The sequence below is a fragment of the Strigops habroptila genome, chromosome 11 (genome assembly GCF_004027225.2).
Source record: "Strigops habroptila isolate Jane chromosome 11, bStrHab1.2.pri, whole genome shotgun sequence".
NCBI classification, from domain to species: domain Eukaryota; kingdom Metazoa; phylum Chordata; class Aves; order Psittaciformes; family Psittacidae; genus Strigops; species Strigops habroptila.
The window spans coordinates 24,878,139-24,900,461 of NC_046360.1; the positions used below are offsets into that span (position 1 = coordinate 24,878,139).

Consider the following 22,323-nt stretch of genomic DNA (forward strand, 5'->3'; position numbering starts at 1 on the left):
ATACAAGAGCAGAGCATGAGACAGATTGGACTTTTTTAGTTACACCTTTTACAAAAATGAAATTCATGTACAACCCCCTCACTGTGCTATTACGTGGTTCATTTACCCAACTGCAACATAAACAGACACACCAGAGCCTGTAGTAGGGGAAAAGGGGAGAAAGTTCTTTTTTTTTCCTTTTTTTCCCCCATTGAAGATTTTCAATAGTTTGAAGAGCAAAAGAACAGATCTTTGGCCTGCCTTCCAAACTGACTTCAATAATAGACTGTTTTAAGACTACCACAGTCAGCAAGTAGGTACATAAGCTACACATGAATATATTTATCTGTACTTTTAAGAGAACTTTGTTTTTCCCTTTTGTTTTCCTAGTTTCCTCTAGCATATAGCCTAGAAATAAAAAGTGAATCTCTCTCGTGATTCTGCAAAACCACCCTTTTACAATGAATCTCTTAGTGGTTTAGATATTATTTCTCAAGAATCCTTACCCAAAGGAAAGCAGTCTTTCTGTCAGCTTCAGTACCAATTTGTACAAGTTTTCTATCGTCTCGTAAGATCATTCTGTCGAATACATCCTTCAGAAAGGAAGGGTTTTAGCTTGCTTTCTGCACGCAGTGCCTGACTTCAAGCTGCCATTCCTCAAGTTTCTTGCCTGTTCCTGGTACACATCCTGCTAACACCTGGGACTTTTGCAAAAACAGGGTGAAAATGGGTATTGGCAAAGCAAAGATTTGAAGATATTACTAAAAATACAAGATCGTGAACCAGGGAAAACCAGCATTTTTAGCAAAATTAAACAGATAGATAAACTTTGCTGCAAATTAGAAACAATTCTGTTGTATCTGAGCCCGTAATGACTATTTTGAATACAGATATTTACTGCTGCCAATAAAGAAATTTTTTGGTAACTCTTCTGTTATTGGGAAGAGCTTGAATACAATCCAGTCCAAAAAAATGCTGACTTTCCTAAACAGGGGCTGTGTTTTTGTAATAAAGAATACTGGTCAATATACAAGTGAAGGAAAACTGAACCAGATGTCAGTAATAGGACCACAGAACATTGCATTTGCCCAGAATCGCTATTTTAAACACACGATGTTGGTCTACTGGTTTGTGGGATAATACATTCTTGGCAGCCAGAAGGAGTTTCGATATGTTAGAAGGTTATCCTTAAGCAAAAAGAAAAAAAAAAAAAAAAAAAAAAAAGGAAAAGAAGCAGAAAAGAGGTAAAGAAAGGCCACTAATTCATCAAGCTGCCTATAGAAGAAAATTATGACTTACTCAGGAAATCAGTCCGAAAAAAAGGCAGTCTGAAAACAGGCGGCTTGGGTTTTTGACATTAATGTTAATTTTCTGCATTACTTCCTTACTACTACTACCTCATTGTACTTTGCCTTTTTAAGGTTTCTCCTCTACATACACACTCAATTTCTAGACAAGAAGCCCAAGGAAAAACCGGAGAGCTTTTTTCTTGCAGCTCCTGTGCAGTCAGACCGCTGGGTGGGGGAATCACCTCCCCCGCAACCGCACGCACAACCCCAACCCGCAGAACCTGGTCCCAAAAACCTTTTCAGTTGGAAACCTTTGCTCACACCAGGATCCTGCTGCCATCACTGGGAGGAAGCTGTTCACAGGATCAGGCCCCACTGTCCCAGAATCATTACAAACAGCCCTGGAAGCCATATGCACACAAATAGCATTAACCCAGGTCCCTGTCCATAACCAGTTAAGTACTTACCCATCTCTAAAATGCTTTCTAGTTCAAACTCACAGCGATTTGGAATTGGGTTTTTTTTCTCCCCTTCTATGTAAGAAGTAGTTAGATCTGTATGCCTTCTTAATACAGAAATAAAACTTCAAGATATACTTGTATGCTTGGCGAACAATCACTTCCCTGTTTTACAATGTAGTACATTTAAAAATCAACTCTGTTCATTGTTTTAACAAACCCTTCTCTGAAAGATAATTAAAACCACTTCCCAATATACAACCAAAGTTTTATTTTTATAGTCTATCTTCCATTATGGCATAATCCTTTCTTTTTTTTTTTTTTAAACCAGTGAAATATACAAATCACGCAAGACAGAAATATGTACATTAAATGTACAGAACAGAGGAAAGGACATAGGAGATTTACATATCTGAATGACAAGTAAAATATTTTACATTAAATAGTGTTTTAATAGCTAGGATCATGAGATTCAGTTCCGCTCAGACAAAAGTCACTAAAAAGAAACATGAGGTGATTCAGCAAATGAAAAAAAAATGATCATGGTTTTTGTACAATAAAAACCAAAGTGACATATTCAATGAATTAGTGCTTTATTTATTTATCTTACTTTAAAGATATTCTTTGCAAACATCTGAAGATGAGGGGTAAATATGTCCTTGTACAATAAATTAAGAGCAATAAAGCGCCATTTGAGAAGCTGATAAATGATCAAGATGAACTTAATGATACAGCTTAAAGGCTTGTGAAAAGTCAAGGCTTTAGTACAACTAGGCTAAAGTGAAAGATTTTCCTCACTTGGTATTTCAAAAACCATTTTCTTGTTGGATGGGACTGAGTTGGAACGAGGCATCTGAACCAATGATGAAATCCTGTGTAACTACACAGCATTGGGGGAACGCACATTGTTTGACAAACAATTTCCATTTCAAAAACTGAAAAGCAAGGGCCACATGCAGCATATTTTGGTGTTGGAAGGTGTCTCCTTTCAGCAACAATCAATAATGCCCTTAATGTGAGAGTGGAATAGAAGCGCTCTCCAGACCGGTATCAATTCAAGTACAGGGTGCTGCCTCTACCAACTGCCTAAGAAAGTCCTGAAGCTGGGAAGAGGCTTACTTCTTTGTGATTTTCCTTGAAACTTTTGAATGATAAAAGCTTTAAAGCTTAAAAAAAATAAAACCACCAAAAGGTTAGAATCAATCTAGTAACCTTAAGAGACCTGAAAAAGAGAATGGGGGATGAACTACCCCTGTAGTTTAGACATTTTATTATTTCTTAAATCATTAAAATATATATGTACAAAAAGCTTTGAATTATCAGACACCAGCAGACCACAGTTCTCCCATATATATGCAACTGCTCAAGTATAGTCTGAACAGTTGTAGTGTATATCTGCAATATATTATCTAAAGCATGTGTATTAAAGACATAGGATGATAAATTTGGTATTGCTGCAACATTTCATTGAACTATAATAGTCAGTTAATGTTATTAAAATATGAAACTATTGTCTCCTTGAGTGAAAGCGTTCCCAAAATCTGCGAAAAAAAATATAAAAATCAATCATTCCAAGAGTGGATCTCTAATGATTTATTTTCTCACATAAAATTAGAGGAGTTATTTGTCAAGCTGTGTTTTGAAAGACAGCCAGCTATTACACCATTTTTAAGGCATTTTCAAATTTGGGGAATTCTGTTTTCTACGGGCTTTCCAGGCTGGGAGACCAAAAACTGCTTGCAAGCATTGCAGCTACCCTCTGCCCGGCTACAGTGCCCCACAGAGTCTGCATCTCTGCTCTCTCCACCCTCAGTAGGAGTGAAGTACTGCTCTGTAAGATGAGACACTTGAACATCACAATTAGCTAATAAGGCCAAATCCTGCCTTGAAGAATTTCTTTATTATTCGTCAAGGCAGATTTTTTTTTCCTCTTTTTTTGCTCTTGTTAGGGTCTGGAACCAGACATGGTGACTCAGGAATAGCGCAGTTGAAGCCTCTATGATCCTTTGCTCTTTATCCTCCGATGACATTGCATATTCAAGTGGGCACATTCAGATATGCAACTGACACTGCACTTTGTGATGAATATTCCCCTTATTTACAGAGCCCTAAATGTACTTAACAGCTTTATATGCCCTATTCTGATAACTTCTAGTGTCTGAAACTAGAAGCCATGGACAGCTCTGTGTATTCCTCACATCCATAAGGATTGTTCTAACATCCCAAGCACATTACATGGTTGCTCTGCCTACTGCACATGTATTACGTCCCACAGGACTAAATTAGGATATGTTGGATTTTCCCCTCAAACTATTCTAGTGTTTTTTAAGAAAAGGCAATTTTTTTTTTTTTTTTACTTTGTAAAATAAATATTCTCAGGTTCTCCCCCATTATTGCCAAAAATATAAGCTGCACACAGTTCTGGGATGGACGCAGAGAGGGTTTCCAGGCACTTCTCTTTGCAACCTTTATATTTTTTATTTTTTTCCTTCCCCCTGCCTTTTTTTTCTCATTCTTCTTGTTTTTTTTTTTTTTTTTAAGACGACGACAACTCTATAAATAAATTGGAGATAGTCCTGTAGAATGGGAGAGGGTCCTGCACCCCTTGCTGGCAGGTGGCTGCAGTTCCTCCCACCTCGTCCGTCCCCTATTTGCACACAAATTGGTCCACAATCTCTGTGCACAACTTGCATTTCACGTAGCAGCACCAGTGGAACTTGCAGTGGCAGCGCTCTCGCTGCACCGTCTTGAACTGGTCATACCCCCGGCCACAGCACATGAGTTCACAGCCGTCCATGCCCTCCGAGGTCTTATTGCAAAGGCGGCCCTGAGTGCCCAGGGACCCAGTGCTCTCGTTGCGCACGCAGTAGTCAGGGCTGGGATCGATGTAGACCAGGTCGTGGATGGTGGGTGCATTGAAGCGGCTGTTCACTTGCACCAGCTTGCCCCGGCTGTTGAGTTTCATGGCAGCAGCGCTATCATATTTCTCCTTCAGGGCATCGCCTACCTTGCGGAAATCAGCAAGCTGCAGCCAACAGGTCTTCAGGCTACAGGAACCAGAGACACCGTGGCACTTACAGGCCACGTCAGCCAGGTTGTACACAGTCTGGAGGAGCCAGGGAGAGAAAGCAAAAACGATGATGAAAGATTAGCACGGCTGTGAAAGCATTTATTCCCCTCATTTCCTTCCCTTGTCACATTCCCTCTCGCTCCTTCACAATATTCACCTTAGCGTCCTCTTCCCTCCTGCATTACGCTGGGAAGGAAGCATGAGCGAGACAACACGCGTGCACCCCCCTGCACCCTGTTACCTAGGAGGAGGAGGGGAGCACTCTCACCAGCCTCTCCCCACCACAGAGACAGCAGCCACAGCACACAGAGCCCAGACAGCAGCGTCAGGCTGCAGTCAAATTTGAGGAATTCAGTCTTACGCCAGCAAAGGATTTTGCTGTTTCATTGAGAAATGTAAAACATCCCTTTATTTTCTGAGTTACTCTCTCTATTGATCTCCACTTAAGGCTGCAATTAGGGAAAGAGTTAAGATTCCTCTTGCTCCTGGCTCAGCTGCAGCTGATTGTCTACTCTTGGCTCAGCATCCTCCTGCTATCCCAAATACTGCTCTGCAAAAGAGACTTCATCCAAGAAGAAACCCCCAAACACCTATGGGTGGGAGACAGAGCTGCACAGCAATATCCTCTTTACAAAGCTTTGGCTGGGAAATATCAGTCACTTGCCCTGTACAAATAGAAATAAGAGCCAGTGTAGACACTGCCCCAAAAATCCTGGGGTCTGACACATTAGATGATACTGTAGACGACTTCCACCCAGCAGTTAGAGAGTCTCAACGCTGCCAAATGGCACTGCAAGGATGAAGCTGAGGAAGGAAAAAACTGCTTGAGCCTCCGTAAGCAACTGTGAAAGTGTCATTTTTCTTCTTACTAATAGTAAATTGGCCTGTCCTTTGCTTTCAGACACCCTCCTCTCACATTTAAATACTATTAATTTTCAATTATCTTTCATCCTTCTTCACCTTAGAACACAAGTGTAAAGTCTCCAGCTGACTATTTCTGGCACTTTGAGCTCTAGGAAAATAATGATTTTGGCTCTTCATATTCAGACTATTAAAAAAAGAAAAGTTTACACCCATTCATTTAAGGTATTTTCAAGATTAAAGAAACCATAAAGACATGTTTAACCACAGAAGACCGTGTTTTCTAATAGTATCGAAGAACTTTTCACATCCTCTTAAGCAGGGATAAAAAAAAAGTCAGAACAATTCTGCAGCACAACTCCAGCCTGGGAAGGCCAGTGCGTCTCTCTTTCCTCCAACACACACTGCTCTGGTTGGAAACACAAACTAATGAATGCTGTTCAGAGAATCCACAGCGAGCAGGGTACTTTCAATGAAACAATATAGAGGGCAACACAACACACTTCAGTCCCAATCCTCCCCCATGGGGAAGGCAACCGGGCTGTCAGACAACACAAATTCACATACTCCCCACCCACCTACACCCTCTATTTGCTGTTTTCTTGGTTTGTGCATCGAAATGGAGACAAGCCTTGGTGGCTGGTCGCCCAGCGCTGCCCCGCGACCCGCCGAGGCACCTCTTTCCCCAAAAGGAGGGATGGGGGCAGACGGAGGTGCTGTTTCACAGCCACTTACTCTTCTCCCGGCCTCGTTGTTGTGCAGGTTCATCATGATGCGGGCGCTCTCGTAGGAGCCTCTCTGGTAAACCCTCTCACGCTCCCGGGCGTCAACAAACTCCTTGGCGAAGCGGTATCCGTATTCGATGTTATCCCCGCAGCCACCCCAAAGCCAGTCCCGGGGCAAGTCTTTGGGCCGTGCCGCCCGGCTGCAGCCGCAGGAGGAGAGCTCGCCCTCCCGGCAGGCACGGCTCATGGCGTTGACCACCCCGGCTGCGCTAACCGCATAGGTGAACGCCGTCTCCCGGCTGCCTGCGCAGAAAGACAGCGGTGTTAGGGGAGAGTCCACCACTCCCTGCCCGCCAATGAGCCGCAAGGGTGAAGGCTCAACAGGAGCCACCAAAATTCACCTGCCTACTGAAAGGTAGAGTAACCCTGAACCATGTTCCTCAAAATGTCTTCACTCTAAAACCCAAGTGAAACCAATCCACCAAAGCACACAAGGTGTCTGTGAAGAGCAGGAGTCGCTTCTCATTCATGGTTGGATGACGGAGCAGCGAGGAAGGAGGCGAACTGGGGCTGGAGCATGATGCCAGCTGGGCTGAAGCAACAGTGCCTGCGTGTGAGGGGCAGAAAGGGAAACAGACTCCCTGTCTTTCAGAAAAAAGAGATGTTAACTACAACTTTTAAAAGTCTGGTTCTTAAATTACTACTTCTCAAACATGATTTATGCACTTTACCCACTTGTTCCAATTTATTTAAAGTTATACCATTTTACAAAGCCTCCTGGTATCAAAGGAAATGCATAGCAGAATAACATGTAACTTTCCACCTTATGCATAAGCCAGGCACTTCTGTAGGAGGCTATTTAAAACTAACAACAACCTGTGCTGCCTAGTGTCCACCATTCCAGTGCATGTGAATATGGCAAGTGAGTCCATCGGCAATCATCTTTACAAATTACAGGGAAGAAAAAAACCTTGGCACAAGGCAGCCTTGAAGGTTTTCTCCTGCATCTGGTGCCCTTAAATGGAAATTGAAAACCTCGAGTTTCAAACTTTCAGTAGAAAAAGTTACAATACCCACAACGTAAGACATGGCCACGTACCATCCTCTTGACGGAATCTAATCCCACCTTTATTTAGAGCCCAACTTCCCCTATTGCTTTTCCAAGGGCGCTACAAGTTCTGACTACAACTAGAAAAAGTTTCAAAGAAGCAAAAAAACAAAACAAAACTTGTACCAGAGAGCTCACTTGAAGTTTGTTTTTCATCTTAAGAGACAACATCCCACTGGGTCTTTTCCAAGATTCCCAGAATGATGGAGAACAGACTAAATATTTTTTTTCTATTTATACGAGTTAAGTTTTATTCCTAATCTTTAGTCCAATTAATAGATCAAGCTAGTTTTTAATCTTGATTTTACAAGAGTTTTTTTAGGGAACAGCATGGGCCCTTGTAAAATTTGGACTTTAAGAGGCTGCATTTTGGACATGTCACATCTATTTAGACAGCAACATTTTGAGGCAGAAACTCTTTGTACAAGACCTATCATAACAGGTCAAATCTTAATAGGAGCTTTTGAGCACTTCTGGAATATAAGTAATTTGCAGTCTGGTCCATACTCAACATCAGGATGACACCATGCTCACAGCAGCTTTGTTAATGTAACAGCTGTCGTCTGCTGGATTAACTGTACTAATAGACGCTGTTTTTTCAATGGGTAAAATCAGAAGTCTTATGTTGGGAAAGATCGGATTTAAAGAAGATGAGAAGCACTTTGGTCCTTTACTTACAACGGTCTATCCTCACAGACACCTGCTCATGGAAGTACTTACATGAATTATGGGTATAAAGGGTTACAGGAATAGCCTTTTCAGTAAAAAAAGATTTGGCTTTATGCAGTGACTTACACCTTGCATTCACTGCAAACTGTAGCAGGGGGAACCTCATACAGATTTTAATGTTCCCATTTGCTCTGTAACACACATTTTTGGATTAAATCTTCAAGCAAAATTTCCACTAGATTGAAAGAAACGTGGTCTGCTTCGGACCACAGGACTCGCCTCTTCCGCTCTGTTTTACTCTTTTTCATGTTTAGTTAGCTCATGCTTTCATATGGTTAACTACATCATTTACTGCATGATTTGAACTCATAAAACTGACTTTTTGACTAGTTTTCATTATTATCCTGGAGCATACTTTTTAAAGAACCTACTCTTAGTTGGAAGTATAAGAAAAGGCTGCGGTACAGAAAGGAGAGTTGCCCTCCAAGTTCCCTCCTTGAACATTTAGGCAAACTATAAAATAGCATCAGCTGCTGAAGTAGATTTCAAACCCCCACAGCTTGCAAGCCAACATAGCCTCAAGTCATCGACCCCAGGAACACATTAAGAGTGATGGTTCCACATGGATGAGTTACTCTGATTTTTGTTTTTTTTTCCTTTTTTTAAATCTTTAGGCACAACTGTGCTTTCCTTCACTGTCAAACAGATCTGTCTTTTCCCACAGTCCAACATTTCTCTCTATTGTAGCCATGGCAAGGAAACACACATTCCAAACACGCTCGAGTCCCCTCTCTCCCATATATATAAAACATTGAAATGGAACTGTTCAATATACACACACTGTAGGAAGCCACCCACAGAGTAAGAACCTGAGCTTTACACTTGATCTGTGGAAGTCTGCAAGAACAGAACAATTTTTTTGTATATACACCTGAACATAAGATACAAAATGTTCTTTGTCTTGTATTTTAAAAGCATTCAACATCAGGCAGCAGGCATGAATAAACTGGACCCCAACTCCACCGAGCTGTTGGGAGAGGATCCAGTTATTTTATTATATGTTAGCACTTAAGTATTTGCAAAGCCCAAGCGCAGCCTGCCGTGGGCTGGACTCAAAGCCAGGAGATGGCGCAAGGCAGGGAAGGCAGCAAGGACCATGGCCTGCCCTGGGCACCAGCAGCAAAGGAAAGCAGCAGAGAACAAAAGCCCTAAAATTTTGCAGTTCAATAAGCCACAGAGCAAGTTTCCAAACCCAATGCTACGTTTATTTGTACAGCTTTAGCTAACTTAGCAGGATAAATCCTGGAAGAAAGACTGTCCATTTATACGCTGGGGTAATTACCGTGCTGTCAGTCAGCGCTTGGCCTAGGCGCTCCTGTACACAGCCAGTGACAACGCATCCTTAACTCAGATGACAAAATACTCCCAAGCTACATGCATTCAGATCCTGACTACCATCTTCTCATGTCAGTGAGTGTAAGGAGTATCTGGCAGTCCGTGACAAGCCAGGGTATGCAGGCTGAAGTAAAACTGAATCAGGCTCTAGAAGTACTCATTTTTCCTTTGACTCAGAGGAAGAGCAACTGGTCATTACCAAAGGTCAGCGTGAAATAATACAACTGTTACCCACAACACCTTTCTTGTTCTTAGTGAATACACTCTTTAGGCTCTTTAACTGTTGAATATGGCCATTAACCTTGCTTCCATCTGCAATTAGAATAAGTGCCTTAATTGCATGATGAATTGCTGTGTAGACATGGGCTAATACACTCATATTCAGCAGAAGGGTGCAGCAAAGTTATTTAACTTGAAAGAAACCACCTTTAAATAGATCTGTCATGCTTGGGAAGGGCAGAAACTTCTGCTCCAGACTGACACCACAAATTGCGAGCCCAATCCTGTACTTTTCTTCACACGAATAGTCCCCTTGAGCTAATTTTCACTTGCTTGGATAATAAATAAGGACTAAAGGACGAAGGCCTAAATGTTAAAAAGATTGTTTTTCTGACATTTGTTAGATTATTAGAACAAAGGTGTACAGAAAAAGCTTTCTTTCATGTCTCATGTGCTTTTGGACTTTTGCTCGGGTAGGGTAAAAAAAACAAACTCTATGAGGGGGGTTAATACTGTGCTTGTAAAAAGCATAGGGACAGTTGTTTATCTCAAATCAGCTGTTCCCATTAGGTACTTTTATGCAATAGTTTTTTTTCCATTTGTCTGACTATCTACAAATAAAAACTTCTTTTAACAAAAATTGAGACCAAATGTGAATTGATGTATTCCTTCAACCTTAACTGGAGTTAGCCCATTTACAGATAAACCTAACTTGAGTCGGATTTTAAAACTTTATTTTTTAAAGCAGGACAGAAAAACATGGACATAAAAGCTTTACCTCTCCAGCTAAAAAGCACTGCTGAGTTTCTCAGTGTACTGATTACTACATAAAAAGTCATAACTGTCACCCATAGAAATAGGTGTTTTCTAGTTGCTTACACACAATCAGGAATCTGACTGGGAAAGTCAGAGGAATGTTTCACCATGGACCCAGTTTAACAGCACCGGTTAAAATTTTGCTACGGACTTTAAAATACAATGAGGTCCGTAGACGACAGGAAAGGCAGGCAGCACATGAGCACTGGAAAAGCACATTTCAAAGAAGATCTGACAAGGAAAGGGTTGGGTGCCCATCAAATTGTGATAAGATGTTAAACAGGAATCTGTCTCTCTTACCAGCGATGTGATTACATTAAAGGCAAGTTACAAAGACAATCACACATTTTGTCCTGATAGAACTGTTTTCATAAAAACTACCCTGCTAACATTATTTTTAACATAAATCTACCTTTCTCAAAAAAAGAAAAAAGCTAACATATCTGGAAAAAAGCAAGAAGGAATCACTTATAAACACTAATAGAGAGCACAGCAATTTTCAGTTAACCTCCAGACCAAGAGCAATTTATCATGCAGCCGCTAACTTTGCAACTAGACATGGACATCTTTAATTTTACAAGACACTGCTGCTTTTCATTCTCTTAGATCGCCTTCATTTTGTCTCAGGTTTTCTACAAGGAAAGTTCAGAGATGCATTTTCATTTCTCCTGTATTCCCATATGCAAATATATATTCCTACTTTGTCTTCCAAGACCCATGGCTGGACAGTGGTGGGAAATCACCTCCAGCTAAAAATAATTCAACTCCTTTGCCAACTTTTAAAAACACTTGATTGTATACAGTATTCAGTAAGAACCTGGCAAGAGATCCAAGTGCAGTACAGCATGTACCATACATATCCTTAGACAAGAGTTTAATCATAAAGATGTCGCTTCCTACCTATCTGCATGACTCTGCCAAACACAGAGTTGTTGTCCACAGTGCTGCAATTCCATCTTCTATGTCTGAACTGATACTGGCACTCCTTAATGCCCGTCTTTGCACCCTCTCCAATGAACTGCATATGGTCCTGATACAATTGGCAGAGTTTCTTCTGTCCTTGGGAAAGCCCTGCTAGCTGGCTACATAGTGGCTGGGCTCCTATTATATATACCTCTGACATCTGAACAGGGTTCATGGGGTTCATAGGGTTCATCCCTAAAGACCTGCATAAAGAAAGATTTCGATTAATAAAGAGAAGATTCAAAAAAGAAAAAGTCTACAAATCCCAAACAGAATTGTATCCTATACATGAGTATACAACTCCTGGTTTTGCTAACAAGTGAGAAAAAAAGAAAACAAAACAAAAAGCATACTTATATATGAAATTTTTGCTTAAAAGACAGCTCAGAAGTTTTCAGTTCCCAGCCATGTGGTTATCACAATACATCAGAGACTGAAGTAAGACGCAGACTCGGAAGACTTGCGTCTACGCAGTCTTTCACCAGCTTAAATGGACGTAGTAAAAATAACAGACGTTCCAAACAACTGCAAGGTCAGAAAAATAAATAAAACAAAAAGAAGCCCCCCAAACCCCACCTTCTTTTAACATGCATTTTAGATTTAAGTTTGGATTTTTCAATCTGTTCTATTATAAAGAATAAGGGAAACCTGTAACAAGCCAGAAGTTTGAAACTTGCTACAGACTACTTCTAGCTTCTTCCGAACATCACACAAAAACACAGAGGAGAGTATATTCACTGTAAACAAAAATCAACTTTGTTTTCTTAATTCTTACAGTGCTCTTCACATCATATATTTCAATTAAAAAGTGACCATTAATCCAAAAAGGATCACTTGAAGCAGCAGAGAAACACCTATTTAAAGAACTCCCAACATCGTACACCATACAGAAATAGATAATTTGCCAAAGCAGAAATTTAAATGTACTTCTTTGTAACAAAATACACTTATAAACACTGAAGTTACAGGAAAGTTCAAACTGAAACTTTAACGAAGGTTTTTACTTGTAAATCAGCATTCTTGCTTATATATGCAAAATTCCTAACCTAAGGGAGTCAAAATGACTCTTAAGAGAGGCAATTCTAGTCATTTAAGGATGATCAAACCCATAGAGAATCTACTGTACAGCATTCTAAAAACTGAATTTTACAACACGAGATGTTGCACATTTACACTATGAGAGAGACCCGTACATTTTACTACACAACGTATTACAACTAGAACATTACTCCCCTGCTGTCTTATTCATGTGGTATTCCCTCTGAAACGAAGCACATACATAAGAAGTAAATAGATATTTTATCAAGCAAATCTTCACACCCCCTTTTAAAACCAAGTCGATACAAGATGCTTACCACCAAGAGCTGGCTTCTATTACAACCTGGGTAAAAGAAGAGAAAATGGCCAGAGCCACTACGAGGTACTGAGAAGCCATTGTACTGCCAACTGTCCCCAAAGCACCTCCTTGGATTAATACTGCAGTTGATTTCTAGAGGGGGGAGAGAAAGGATCAGATTGTTTATTGCTTCTCAGACCATTTTCGAGCATTCAAGTTTAAACAACGGAAGTACCCGTGCCCCTTTTAACGTGACTCTGACTCGCCTGCCCTTCTCCCAGCCGAGGCTCTGGGGCCAGGCGCACGCCGCAGCTCCCGCTCCACCGGGCAGAACCCACCCCCACCCCCGACACCGCCTTCCCGGGGCGGCCGCAGCACCGATCCGCGCCCGCCTGTCCCTCGGCCCCGGCCTCGCCGCTCCCCGCCAGCGGCCGGATGGGACGGGGGACCACGCTCCCTGCCCAGCTATCCCCCCTGCCCCGGGGCTATAGGCGACCCGCGGGCCCCGGGACGGGCATTACCCCATCGCTCCCCGCTCCAGAGCCAGCATCGTCGACACGAAACGTTCCCGGCCGGCTAAAGGTGCCTTCAGGTTGGCAAAGTGAGCCCGAGCGGACGCGGGAGAGGCTGGTGCCAAGAGGGGTCGGTGCCGCCGGGGATTCCGCGGGGACCCTCCGGCTCCCGCACGGTCCTCGCCCTCCCCCTCCACCCCCTAAAGCATCTCGCTGCAGCCGCCCGCTCTCCGCGATCACCGTGGCAGCCCCGAGCTCCGCGCTGGCGCCGCGGTGACAGCCCCGACGGCAGCCCCCGGGCCCGCTATCGGCCCGGAGAGGTACCAGGGGCTGCAAGGACCGGCTCCGGGTCCAGACCCGGCCCCTGCAACAAGCAAGCTGCCGCCTTGGAAGTCAAACGCTTCTCCCAACAGGTCCCGCGATCACCGCCTGCGTCCTCACACGGGACCCTAACGCGCTAACCAGTGCCATTCACGGTTTTTTATTTCCCCTCCCCTCGGAAGGAGGAAAAAAAAAAAAAAAAAAAAAAAAAAAAAAGACGTTTCGACACTTGGGGGCTCCCTATTCATTCTCAAAAAGTCCTCACTGCTGAATTGAAGGTGCTCTTAATTCTAATTCTGTTTGCGAAGGCTCTGGAGAAGCGGCCGATCGCAGCGCCGCGACGGCGAGCGGGGCTGACACGGAACCTGCCGGGACACACGCGGAGAAGCCGCGGTCGCTCAGACCGGGGCTCCTGACACCTCGCCGGGGCGAAGCGTCTGCTCGCCCCTGGCCGCCTCCTGCGGGTCCAACACCTCCTGCCCAGGGAGCCCCCACGTCCTCGGTGCTGGGGGGCGTGAGTGAAGCCGGCCTCCTACAGCAGAACGAGCCCGTCCGCTATCGACGGGAGCAGTCCCGGGAAAGGTGCAAAAGCCGAGGGCGTATTAGCAAGGGGCGAGACGAAGCAAGGGGTGCGAGGAGCTCGCTGGGGCACCCAAAAGCCAATGCTTTTCTTTTACCTCTTAGTTTTCAAAATAACAACAACGATAATAAAGAAATGTCACAGAACTGCCCGAGCCCTGAGAAGGCTGGACACACCGGTGTCCAACCGGGACCTCAATAGACGTGCAGCCACCGAACTGCCCCGGCGGGGCGGGTGGCCGGGGTTCGCCTGGCGCGGAGTCAGCCGGTGGCCGGGGCACGGCGGGAAGGGCAGCGGTGTCCCCGCTACCAGACCCGGACGGCGGGGCCAAAGCCCCCCTGCCCGGTTCAAAGGACCCGGGTGTCCCCCCGGGCCTGGCCGTCGCCAACGCTGCATCCGGCCCCAGCCCCGGTCCCGCGGCCCCCAGGGAGCTATGCCGACCCGCTCCCAACAGGGGGCGGTCTCGGCCACCGCAGCGCCGGGAGGCGGCGGGGACGGGCGGCTGCTGCCCCTCCGACGGCACCTCCCGCCCCTCATCATCACTGTTATCGCCCTCCTCGTCCTCCTGACACGGCGCTGCGTGGCGAGGCGGGAGGAGGCACCTGCGGGCAGGGGCCCAGCCCCTCCAGCCCGTCCCTTCTCCACGCAGCAGCTGACGGGCTGCCATCAAAAACAAAACTATTAAAAAAAAAAAAAGTAAAAAAAAGAAAAAAAAACACTCGCCGGCAGCATTGGCTATCAGGAGTGTAAGGCACCATTTGCAACTTTGTAGGGCCGCGGAGATTGGTTTTTGGTATTTAATGCACCCCATGCGGAGCCCGCGCTCTTTGCTGAGATGAAAAGGGAGGCTTTTACAGATCCTGAAGCCGCGGGATCGCCTGTGATCCTGTTTTACACAGGGTGTCTGGAAAGCCTGCGAAGGCATCTGGTTTTCTAGGAGCACTACCTGCGCGAAGGCGGCATCCAGAGCCCCGGCTCCGGGGGGCTGTAAACCGCGGCGGCCTCCGCGGGCGGCGCTGCGGCTCCGCGGGGAACCCCCCGGCCGGCCCCGGCTCCCCGCTGCGGCTTTACATCCATCTGGGACGGGCGTAGCCCAGGTTTCACGTTTGCAGAGAAAGGCACCCGCCGGGTCCCCAGCCCAGCTCTCTCCCACAGGAGGGACAGCAGGAGGGTCTTGGGGGAGTCAGGGCGCACCTCCGTCCTTCCCTCTGCGCCAGCACCGGCGGGGAAAGAGCCTCGCTCCTCGGCCCAGCTGAACTCTCCGTGACCCGCCGAGCGCAACCGATTTAGCATACAATTGCCAATTAAAAACAAACAAACAAACAAACAACGAAAAGCCAAGAGGCTTTCCAACATGGAGTCCTCGCAGCGCCAAGGGCGACCCCGAGGACCGCGCTCACCCAGACGGGACCCTCTGCAGATGCAGAGTGATAATCTCCAGAAACTTAGAATAAAATTAAAAAGGATGCGGGGGGGGGGGGTGGGGGGGGGATCTGACTCCAGGTCCTCCGCTGGCCCCCAGCCAGCTCTCCTTAAAGGTACAGGCCACCATTAGCGCCGACGCCGAGTTCCTCCATAGCGATCCTCCTCGGGAAAGTTTGGGAAGTTTGGAAAGATGTCTTTAAACTCGCGTGAGGAGCCGCTGCCAGAAAGATGCACGGGGACGCGGCGGGCAGAGCTAGCCCAGCAAGTGTCCCTGCGGCGGGCAGCCTCTCGTCGGGGGCGGGGGGAGAAATTCGAATAGAGCAGGGAAAAAGGAAATAAAGGGTTTTTTTCCAAGCGGGGAGCAGCGCGCTCCGCGGTGGGTGAGAGCGGAGAAGTGGGAGCACCCAGCGGCAGCCGGCGGAGGAAAGGGCGGCCGGGGACCCGCGACCGCGCAGGGCCGCGCCTCGCGGAGGGGCAGCCCACCCTGCGCGCCCGCGGCTATAGCGCCCCGCAGCGCGGAGCACCCGCGCCCAGCGCGGACTCACCTCCATTGCCGCGGGATCACCGAGCGAGAGCAGCCAAGTAATCCAAGTAGAGCAGGAGGGGAAAGGGCGAGGCGAAAATAAAATCCTGGATCGCAGGAGCCGACCGGTATCCTCCCGGGCAGCGGGCGGCGGCGGCTGCCGGGGCAGCGCGGGGGCCCGCGGGGCTAGCGGGGGGCGGCAGGCGAGCGGTCGCTCTGTCCGGCGCAGGCTGAGCGTGTCCGACAGCGGAGCGGGGCACCAGTGTAGCCTTCTTTCCAAGGTCCATCAGCAATCGCAGTAGTTAGGGCTTTCCACCACCAGAAGAAGAAGGAGGCGAAAAAAAAAAAGGCCAGGGGAAAAAAAAAAAGCCAACCCAACACACGCACACAGCGCCCGTGGGCGTGATTGTGCGGAAGCAAATAAAAATCTTCACAAGCGGCAGCGAAAGCGCCGCGGGCGACGATCCGTCCCACCAGCCCAGGTGGTGGTGCCGCCGCGGGGCTCCCCGTGCTCCCACCCGGCTCCCGGCAGCGCTCGGGCCGCCGGCGCGGCCCCTCCGCGGCTGGGCGCGGAGGACGAGAGGAGCCGAGCGGGCGCAGGGATTCCCCCCCCCCCCGCACGCCCCCCTTCACTTGCCTACAGGCTGGGCGTTGCGGAGCCGGGTGTCCGCGGCTGCAGAGCCATCCTGGGGCTGGCTCCCTCCATTTTACACAGAGAAGAAAAAGCCCAACAGAAAAAGAAGTTTCTGCACAACCGGGAAAGGGGGAGGGGGAGCCTTGTGCACGCGTGTGTCTGTCTTACGGGGCGACTGATCCTGCAAAGCGAGTGGGGACAGGGGGAGGGGAGAAGTCCGGAGCTTCAGGAGCTGCAGCTCCCCCAATCCATCGCTGGTGAAGGCGCCCAGCGCCGGGGAGCAAGTTACGCGCGGGACAGCGAGCCGGAGTAGACGGCGTCGCGCCGCAGCCGACCCGTCCTTCTCGGGGCTCTGCCCCCGCCTGCTGCAGCCGGCCCAGCTCCCCCCGTCCCTCTCCCTCGCTCCTCTTCACCCGCTGCTTAAAACTGTTAAAGGAAAAAAAAAGAAGAAAAAAAGTTGGAGAGCCAACGGCAGCTGAAAACCTTTCTCCGCAGCGCATGCGCCCGGAGCCGACCTATTGCAGACTCGGCTGGATTTTAAAGCTGTACGGCAGCGAGCGGGACCCCAGTGTAGCCCCGGGGCGGGTGGGGGGGGCGGAGGGGTTGCGCGGCCTCTGCACGTCTTTGGGACCTGGGAGCACGCCTTCTCCGGCGGGACTCCGCAACGCTGGGCCCTTCTGGGTTGCGATACCCCGTGAACACAAGCTATTCCCGCAGCGCGGTGCCTGCCCCGACCGGCGGGATGCGTGCGGGGCTGCGCGCCTGCCCCGCGCCCCGGCACCACGGCTGGTCGTACTGGGGCGGGCACACACACACGGAAACCGGCTTCCGGGGGCTCCCCCTCGTATACATGTGCGCGCAATGTGCGGCGCACATGGCCGGGCCGAGGGGGCCGCTCCGGCGTTCTTGGCGGGTGGCTCGTTTGACAAGTCCCGTCCGTCGTCAGCTCCGAACGCTGGAGGCGGCCGTGTGCGCCGCTCGCCAAGCGCCGGGGGACGGAGCGGCTCGGCCGTCGGGTCCCTCCTTCTCCAGCGTCCTTTTTTCCGCTGCAAATTTAGCAAGTTGTTGACAAAACGGTTTGGGTTAAATGATACAAGACCCAATGAGAGCTACAGGCGAGGACAGCTTCGCGGACCTTTTGTACTTCAGAGTGCTTCCCCCGCTCTGCAGCCCCCAGCCAAAGGGGTTTTATTACACCTCTCACATCTCGCATGCACCCAAGTGCAGGAAATGGGAGCATTCCCCCAGCCAGGCCATAACTCCGCATTATTTCCCTTGTATCCGCCTGCGACTGCGGGTCCGGGGGGGATGCAGGGGAGGGGGCACGTTATCAAAGCCGCCCTGGGAAATCCAAGCAGGCTGCAAGTGCAGTTCCGCTATCAATAAATGTATTCACTCCTTCCAAGTCATTCCAGGGCAAATAAAATCTCATCAGGAGCCCAACAGGGGGAAAGGCGCATCTCGGCCGGCCTGAGCCCGCTGCCACTGGCAGCGCCCCGACGGGACGGGCCGCCAGGTAAGCGCAGCCCTCCCGGCATCAGCGGCTGCCGCATGTCCCCACCCCGACCACCGAGCCACCCTCCCGGCTCTGCCCGGAGCCCCATTCCACGCCAGGCCTGCCGCTGCACCGGGAGGGAGCCGCGGTGGAGGGGGCACCGGCTCTGGGAGCCGAGGAGCGGGCAGCTGGGGCCGCGGATGCGGAGCGGGGCGGTGTTGGTGGGGAGCGTTCCAATGCCTGACGCCGCGGTAGAGGAGGCGGGAGTCCCCCCGGGACCCAGCCCAGCGTCTCCGCCGGCACCTGCCCTCCCGGACGGGCCCCGGGCCGAAGCATCGCTCCCCGCACATTTATTTACTCCCCAGTATCCGAGGAGCTTTTCCATTAGGCATCCTCCCAGTCCGGGCTGCGGGTCACTCCTTGGGACGGCTGGTGAGGAATTTATAAATTAGGTGTAGTACCAGGTCCGGGGAGCGGGGAGAGGAATAAAGGGGTTGTTCATTCCTTTTAGGAAGACCAACCTTAGTTTTGTGCCTAGTAAATAATATTTTATTGCCTTTGGTTTACTGTGGCATTTCAATTATCCCCTTTAGGAGTCTGCAAACTGCGTGGGTTAAAGGTCATTTCTCAAATCACTAGAATTAGTAAAGAATAGCAGAAAACTGTAAAAAGGGGAGGAGCTGCGCAGTAAAACAGGAAAGATCGCCTGAAATAAACTAATAAAGAGCCCCGAGCTGTTTACCTCTCGCATTTGTATTCCCGAGTGATGTTTATCATCATGTAATTGCATAATGTCATCGGGCACAGGAAAACGCCCAGCTCGGGACGATCAATACAGGCAGGCGAGCAGGCAGGGCTGCGAGCACAGCTTGGCAAGCAGCGAAGCCAACCCAGATCATTCGCCTTGCCGGGATTCCTAGTCGTTGCATTTAAAAAGAAAACTGAACAGGGAATTTATAAATCACGGGCAAATTTTCAAGCTGTGGCGCATAGAAGTGGAAATAAAGGGCAGAAATCCAAACATCCTGCAAGGCTTTAAGAATTTTAAATTTCTCCTCGCTATTTAAAACAGCTGGGTGAAGCTGGAGGGGGCAGGAGAGAGAAGTAGTGACAGTGTTATAGGCATTCGTGCTGCCCAGGCTTTTGTTTTCCAGGTTTGCTGGTGATGGGGCTCTTAAGTTAACCAGACAGTTGATCGGGTGTGCTGTACTGCCAACGTCGAAGTGCGCTTTGGAGAAAAAAAATAAGTGCTCAGTGTAATATAATAGGAAGTGCAAAGACGCTGTTGAATGTCCGAACAGCAGAACCCTGAACAGCACCACTGCAAGGTCCTAGAGATGAAGGTCTGCTATAGCTCTGCAATTATCTGCAAGACAGAAATAATGTTTGGTCTTTTAGATGTATTTCTGCCATTTTTCTTGCAGAGTAATGCATTTTAACAAAGGAGTGGTCACATCCACATATCGCACGCATGTGTTCATTTTAACATGTAGTGCTGTGTGATTTCTGTCATTACACCTTGGCCAATGGTATATATGCAGTCAGAGGCCGATAGGCACAGTTTTCCATCATGAAGAACCTATTTGGGAAGCAGAACTTTTGAGGGAAAAAGGTATTTTCCTATATGTCTTTTTAGTCCATCATGGCATTTGAATATATAATACAGGAATTATTACACATACTGCACTGAACTTCTGTGAAGCCACAGCCCATCTGCAGCTGTTTTGGTGTTACTATGCATGGTGTAGCTGTATATATCTTTTTTTTTGGTGAGGGCCATACACAGTACCATAATGACCATTTGACAGAGCAGATATGTCATTTTACTTTGAACCTACACTCTGTCCACCAGCACATCTACTCCAGGAATGATTTTTTATTTTAAGCTCTGATGGACTTAGATGTATCTACCTTGAAATCATATATGCACTCTCCTAAGGCTGTTTTCTTCCCTAAAACATGTTGTTGCTTTCTTCTACAGACCACCCTGTCATTGGAAAGATGGCTAAACTACAAAAGAAATGCCAAAGATGACAATTTTATGCCAAATCTTGCAATGATTTTTATTTTCCTATATCCTTAGCCACTAGAGGCAAGAAATAGCATGGGAAGCTCTTTCTTTCTGATTAATCATTTTATATTTTTAGCTTGCCTAACTGCTGAAGAAACTTTGACAAGTTAAGAGACTAGAAGACCAAGAGAAGAGTATGGATGTCTGTCATGTTCTCTCCCTCCCTCAAATCCCTAAATCATTATGATGAAAGAAGCCAGGATATTTGGGAGCAGCAATAACCACTGGAGAGGAAGAAATAGAGTCTAGATTAGTGTTCATCTTTACCAGTAAAGACAAATTTTAGATGCAGCGAGATGCAAATAAGAGGCAGCAGGCAAGAGGGGAAAGTTTACAGCATGATGAAGTGTCACAGATTCTGGTAAATACACCAATCTACAAACCTGCGAAGTCTGTAGGAAAAAAACCCCATGCCATTTTATATTTGAATTGATGACAACTATACAGATTTGTTATTGCTAGTAATGAACTGCATAACAAATAGCCCACTCAAATCACTCAGCATTTTTCTATATTATCAGTGGGGACAGTTGTGGACTCATTTTTTATTTTTAATGTGCAAAACAAAGGTGAGTTATTTTCATTCCCTCCTACAGAGGTCTACTAGACCTTACTGCCGTTGTGGATATCACAGCCCAGGTACAACATGTGTGTGTGCTGGCTCATGTAGGAAAATAGATAGGAAAATAGATAGCAAAATTCTTCACAAAAATGAGAAGTAACTGTAAAAGCCGTTGAACCAGGATGCCAACTGGTGAAAGACCGTGAAAGGGGAGCTTCTGACATTTTTTAGTTTTCTCCTTGGAATAGCACGGTTGTTGAACTCAATTATCAAAGGGGTAACTTTATGCCCCCAGAAGTGTTTGCTGTTTTCTCCTCTGTCCTGCCTCTCTCTGGGGCAGGTGTCCCTCTCCTCGCACCTTGTGCCTTTGCCTACAAGCTGTGGGTCTTTATCTTGGTGATACTCTCCCATCTGCATGTCGGCCATCCCCCTGCTGCCACCATATGTCATTGGAATGTTTCAAGTAGTGAGTCTGGTTTACTTAAAGAATAGTGCTTTTAGAGGAATAATACTTTGCTTTGTTTCCATTAGGACCTTAAAAAAAACGTTTATGGGAGGAAAAATAAACAATCCCACCGCCACTCCTTAACAACAGAGTACTTTCCCTCTCCTAATGCTACCAGTTCCTTCTTTCACTGAGGCCAAAGGCACCTCCCATAAACTCTGGAGGGCTCTTATATGTTTCTTCTGAGTGGCCTGAACATAACTCTCCCCAAAATACACACACACAAAGGCACACAGAGAGTTCATTTTCCAGAGATGACCAGGCAGGGAGCTTTGTCACACCGACTACAGACCAGCACAGTCTCTTGGTTCTTCTTCCGAGAGCCACAGGATAATTGAAGCATGGAAGGCCATAACCACAGAGAGCACAGGAGACAGCAGGGAAAGGACAGGACAAGGCTCTTTTCCACAGGCTGCCTGTATCGTTCACGTGTAACAACCTTTTAGGAGCCCCGTTCTCACATGCAGGTCTCTGCCTTGTGGCTGCGCTTCAGGTTTCCAACTGCAGCAGCAAAGAGAGGGCAGAAGCAGCCCCGCACCAGCTGTAAGGGTGAGGGATCATGCTGGGGTAATCTCTGCTCTTTAAACAGACATCCCTATAGGCGGACTGCTGCTGCTCTCCATTTACACTGCTAAAACACCCCAGGCAGCCTGAGAGGTAGTTTGGGGCTGTGCATATGGTGTGGGGTGGTACATCACCCCACTTTTTTCACTATCCTCCCTGGACTGTATAAGACTGTACTCCTGTTTTAAGAAACTCTTTAATCCAATTTTCTGCCTGGCATATCTTCGTGGGTCGGTGTGATTG

At 47.4% G+C, this 22,323-nt stretch overlaps 1 protein-coding gene across 3 annotated transcripts; it reads right to left on the reverse strand.

Annotated features, from left to right (window-relative positions):
* Window positions 1-1,977: 1,977 nt before the first annotated feature.
* WNT5A (Wnt family member 5A) lies at window positions 1,978-17,339 on the reverse strand. 3 transcript variants are annotated; one of them, XM_030501727.1, is made up of 5 exons: window positions 16,272-17,339; window positions 12,908-13,041; window positions 11,490-11,755; window positions 6,393-6,685; window positions 1,978-4,832 (listed from the first exon to the last, which is right to left on the reverse strand). In XM_030501727.1, exons 1-5 carry the CDS (start codon window positions 16,275-16,277, stop codon window positions 4,374-4,376), a joined length of 1,158 nt encoding a protein of 385 aa, XP_030357587.1. In that variant the 5' UTR covers window positions 16,278-17,339; the 3' UTR covers window positions 1,978-4,373. The 3 variants fall into 3 exon arrangements, with proteins under 3 accessions (XP_030357587.1, XP_030357588.1, XP_030357589.1); XM_030501728.1 differs by lacking the exon at window positions 16,272-17,339 and adding an exon at window positions 13,641-13,839; XM_030501729.1 differs by lacking the exon at window positions 16,272-17,339 and adding an exon at window positions 13,410-13,614.
* Between the last annotated feature and the right edge of the window lie 4,984 nt (window positions 17,340-22,323).

Coding starts and splice junctions, on each gene's coding strand:
- WNT5A (XM_030501727.1), bottom strand. Junction 11,756..12,907: donor ATAGAAGCCAGCTCTTGGTG/GTAAGCATCTTG, acceptor TTCTTTATGCAG/GTCTTTAGGGATGAACCCTA. Junction 4,833..6,392: donor ACAACGAGGCCGGGAGAAGA/GTAAGTGGCTGT, acceptor TGGCTCCTCCAG/ACTGTGTACAACCTGGCTGA.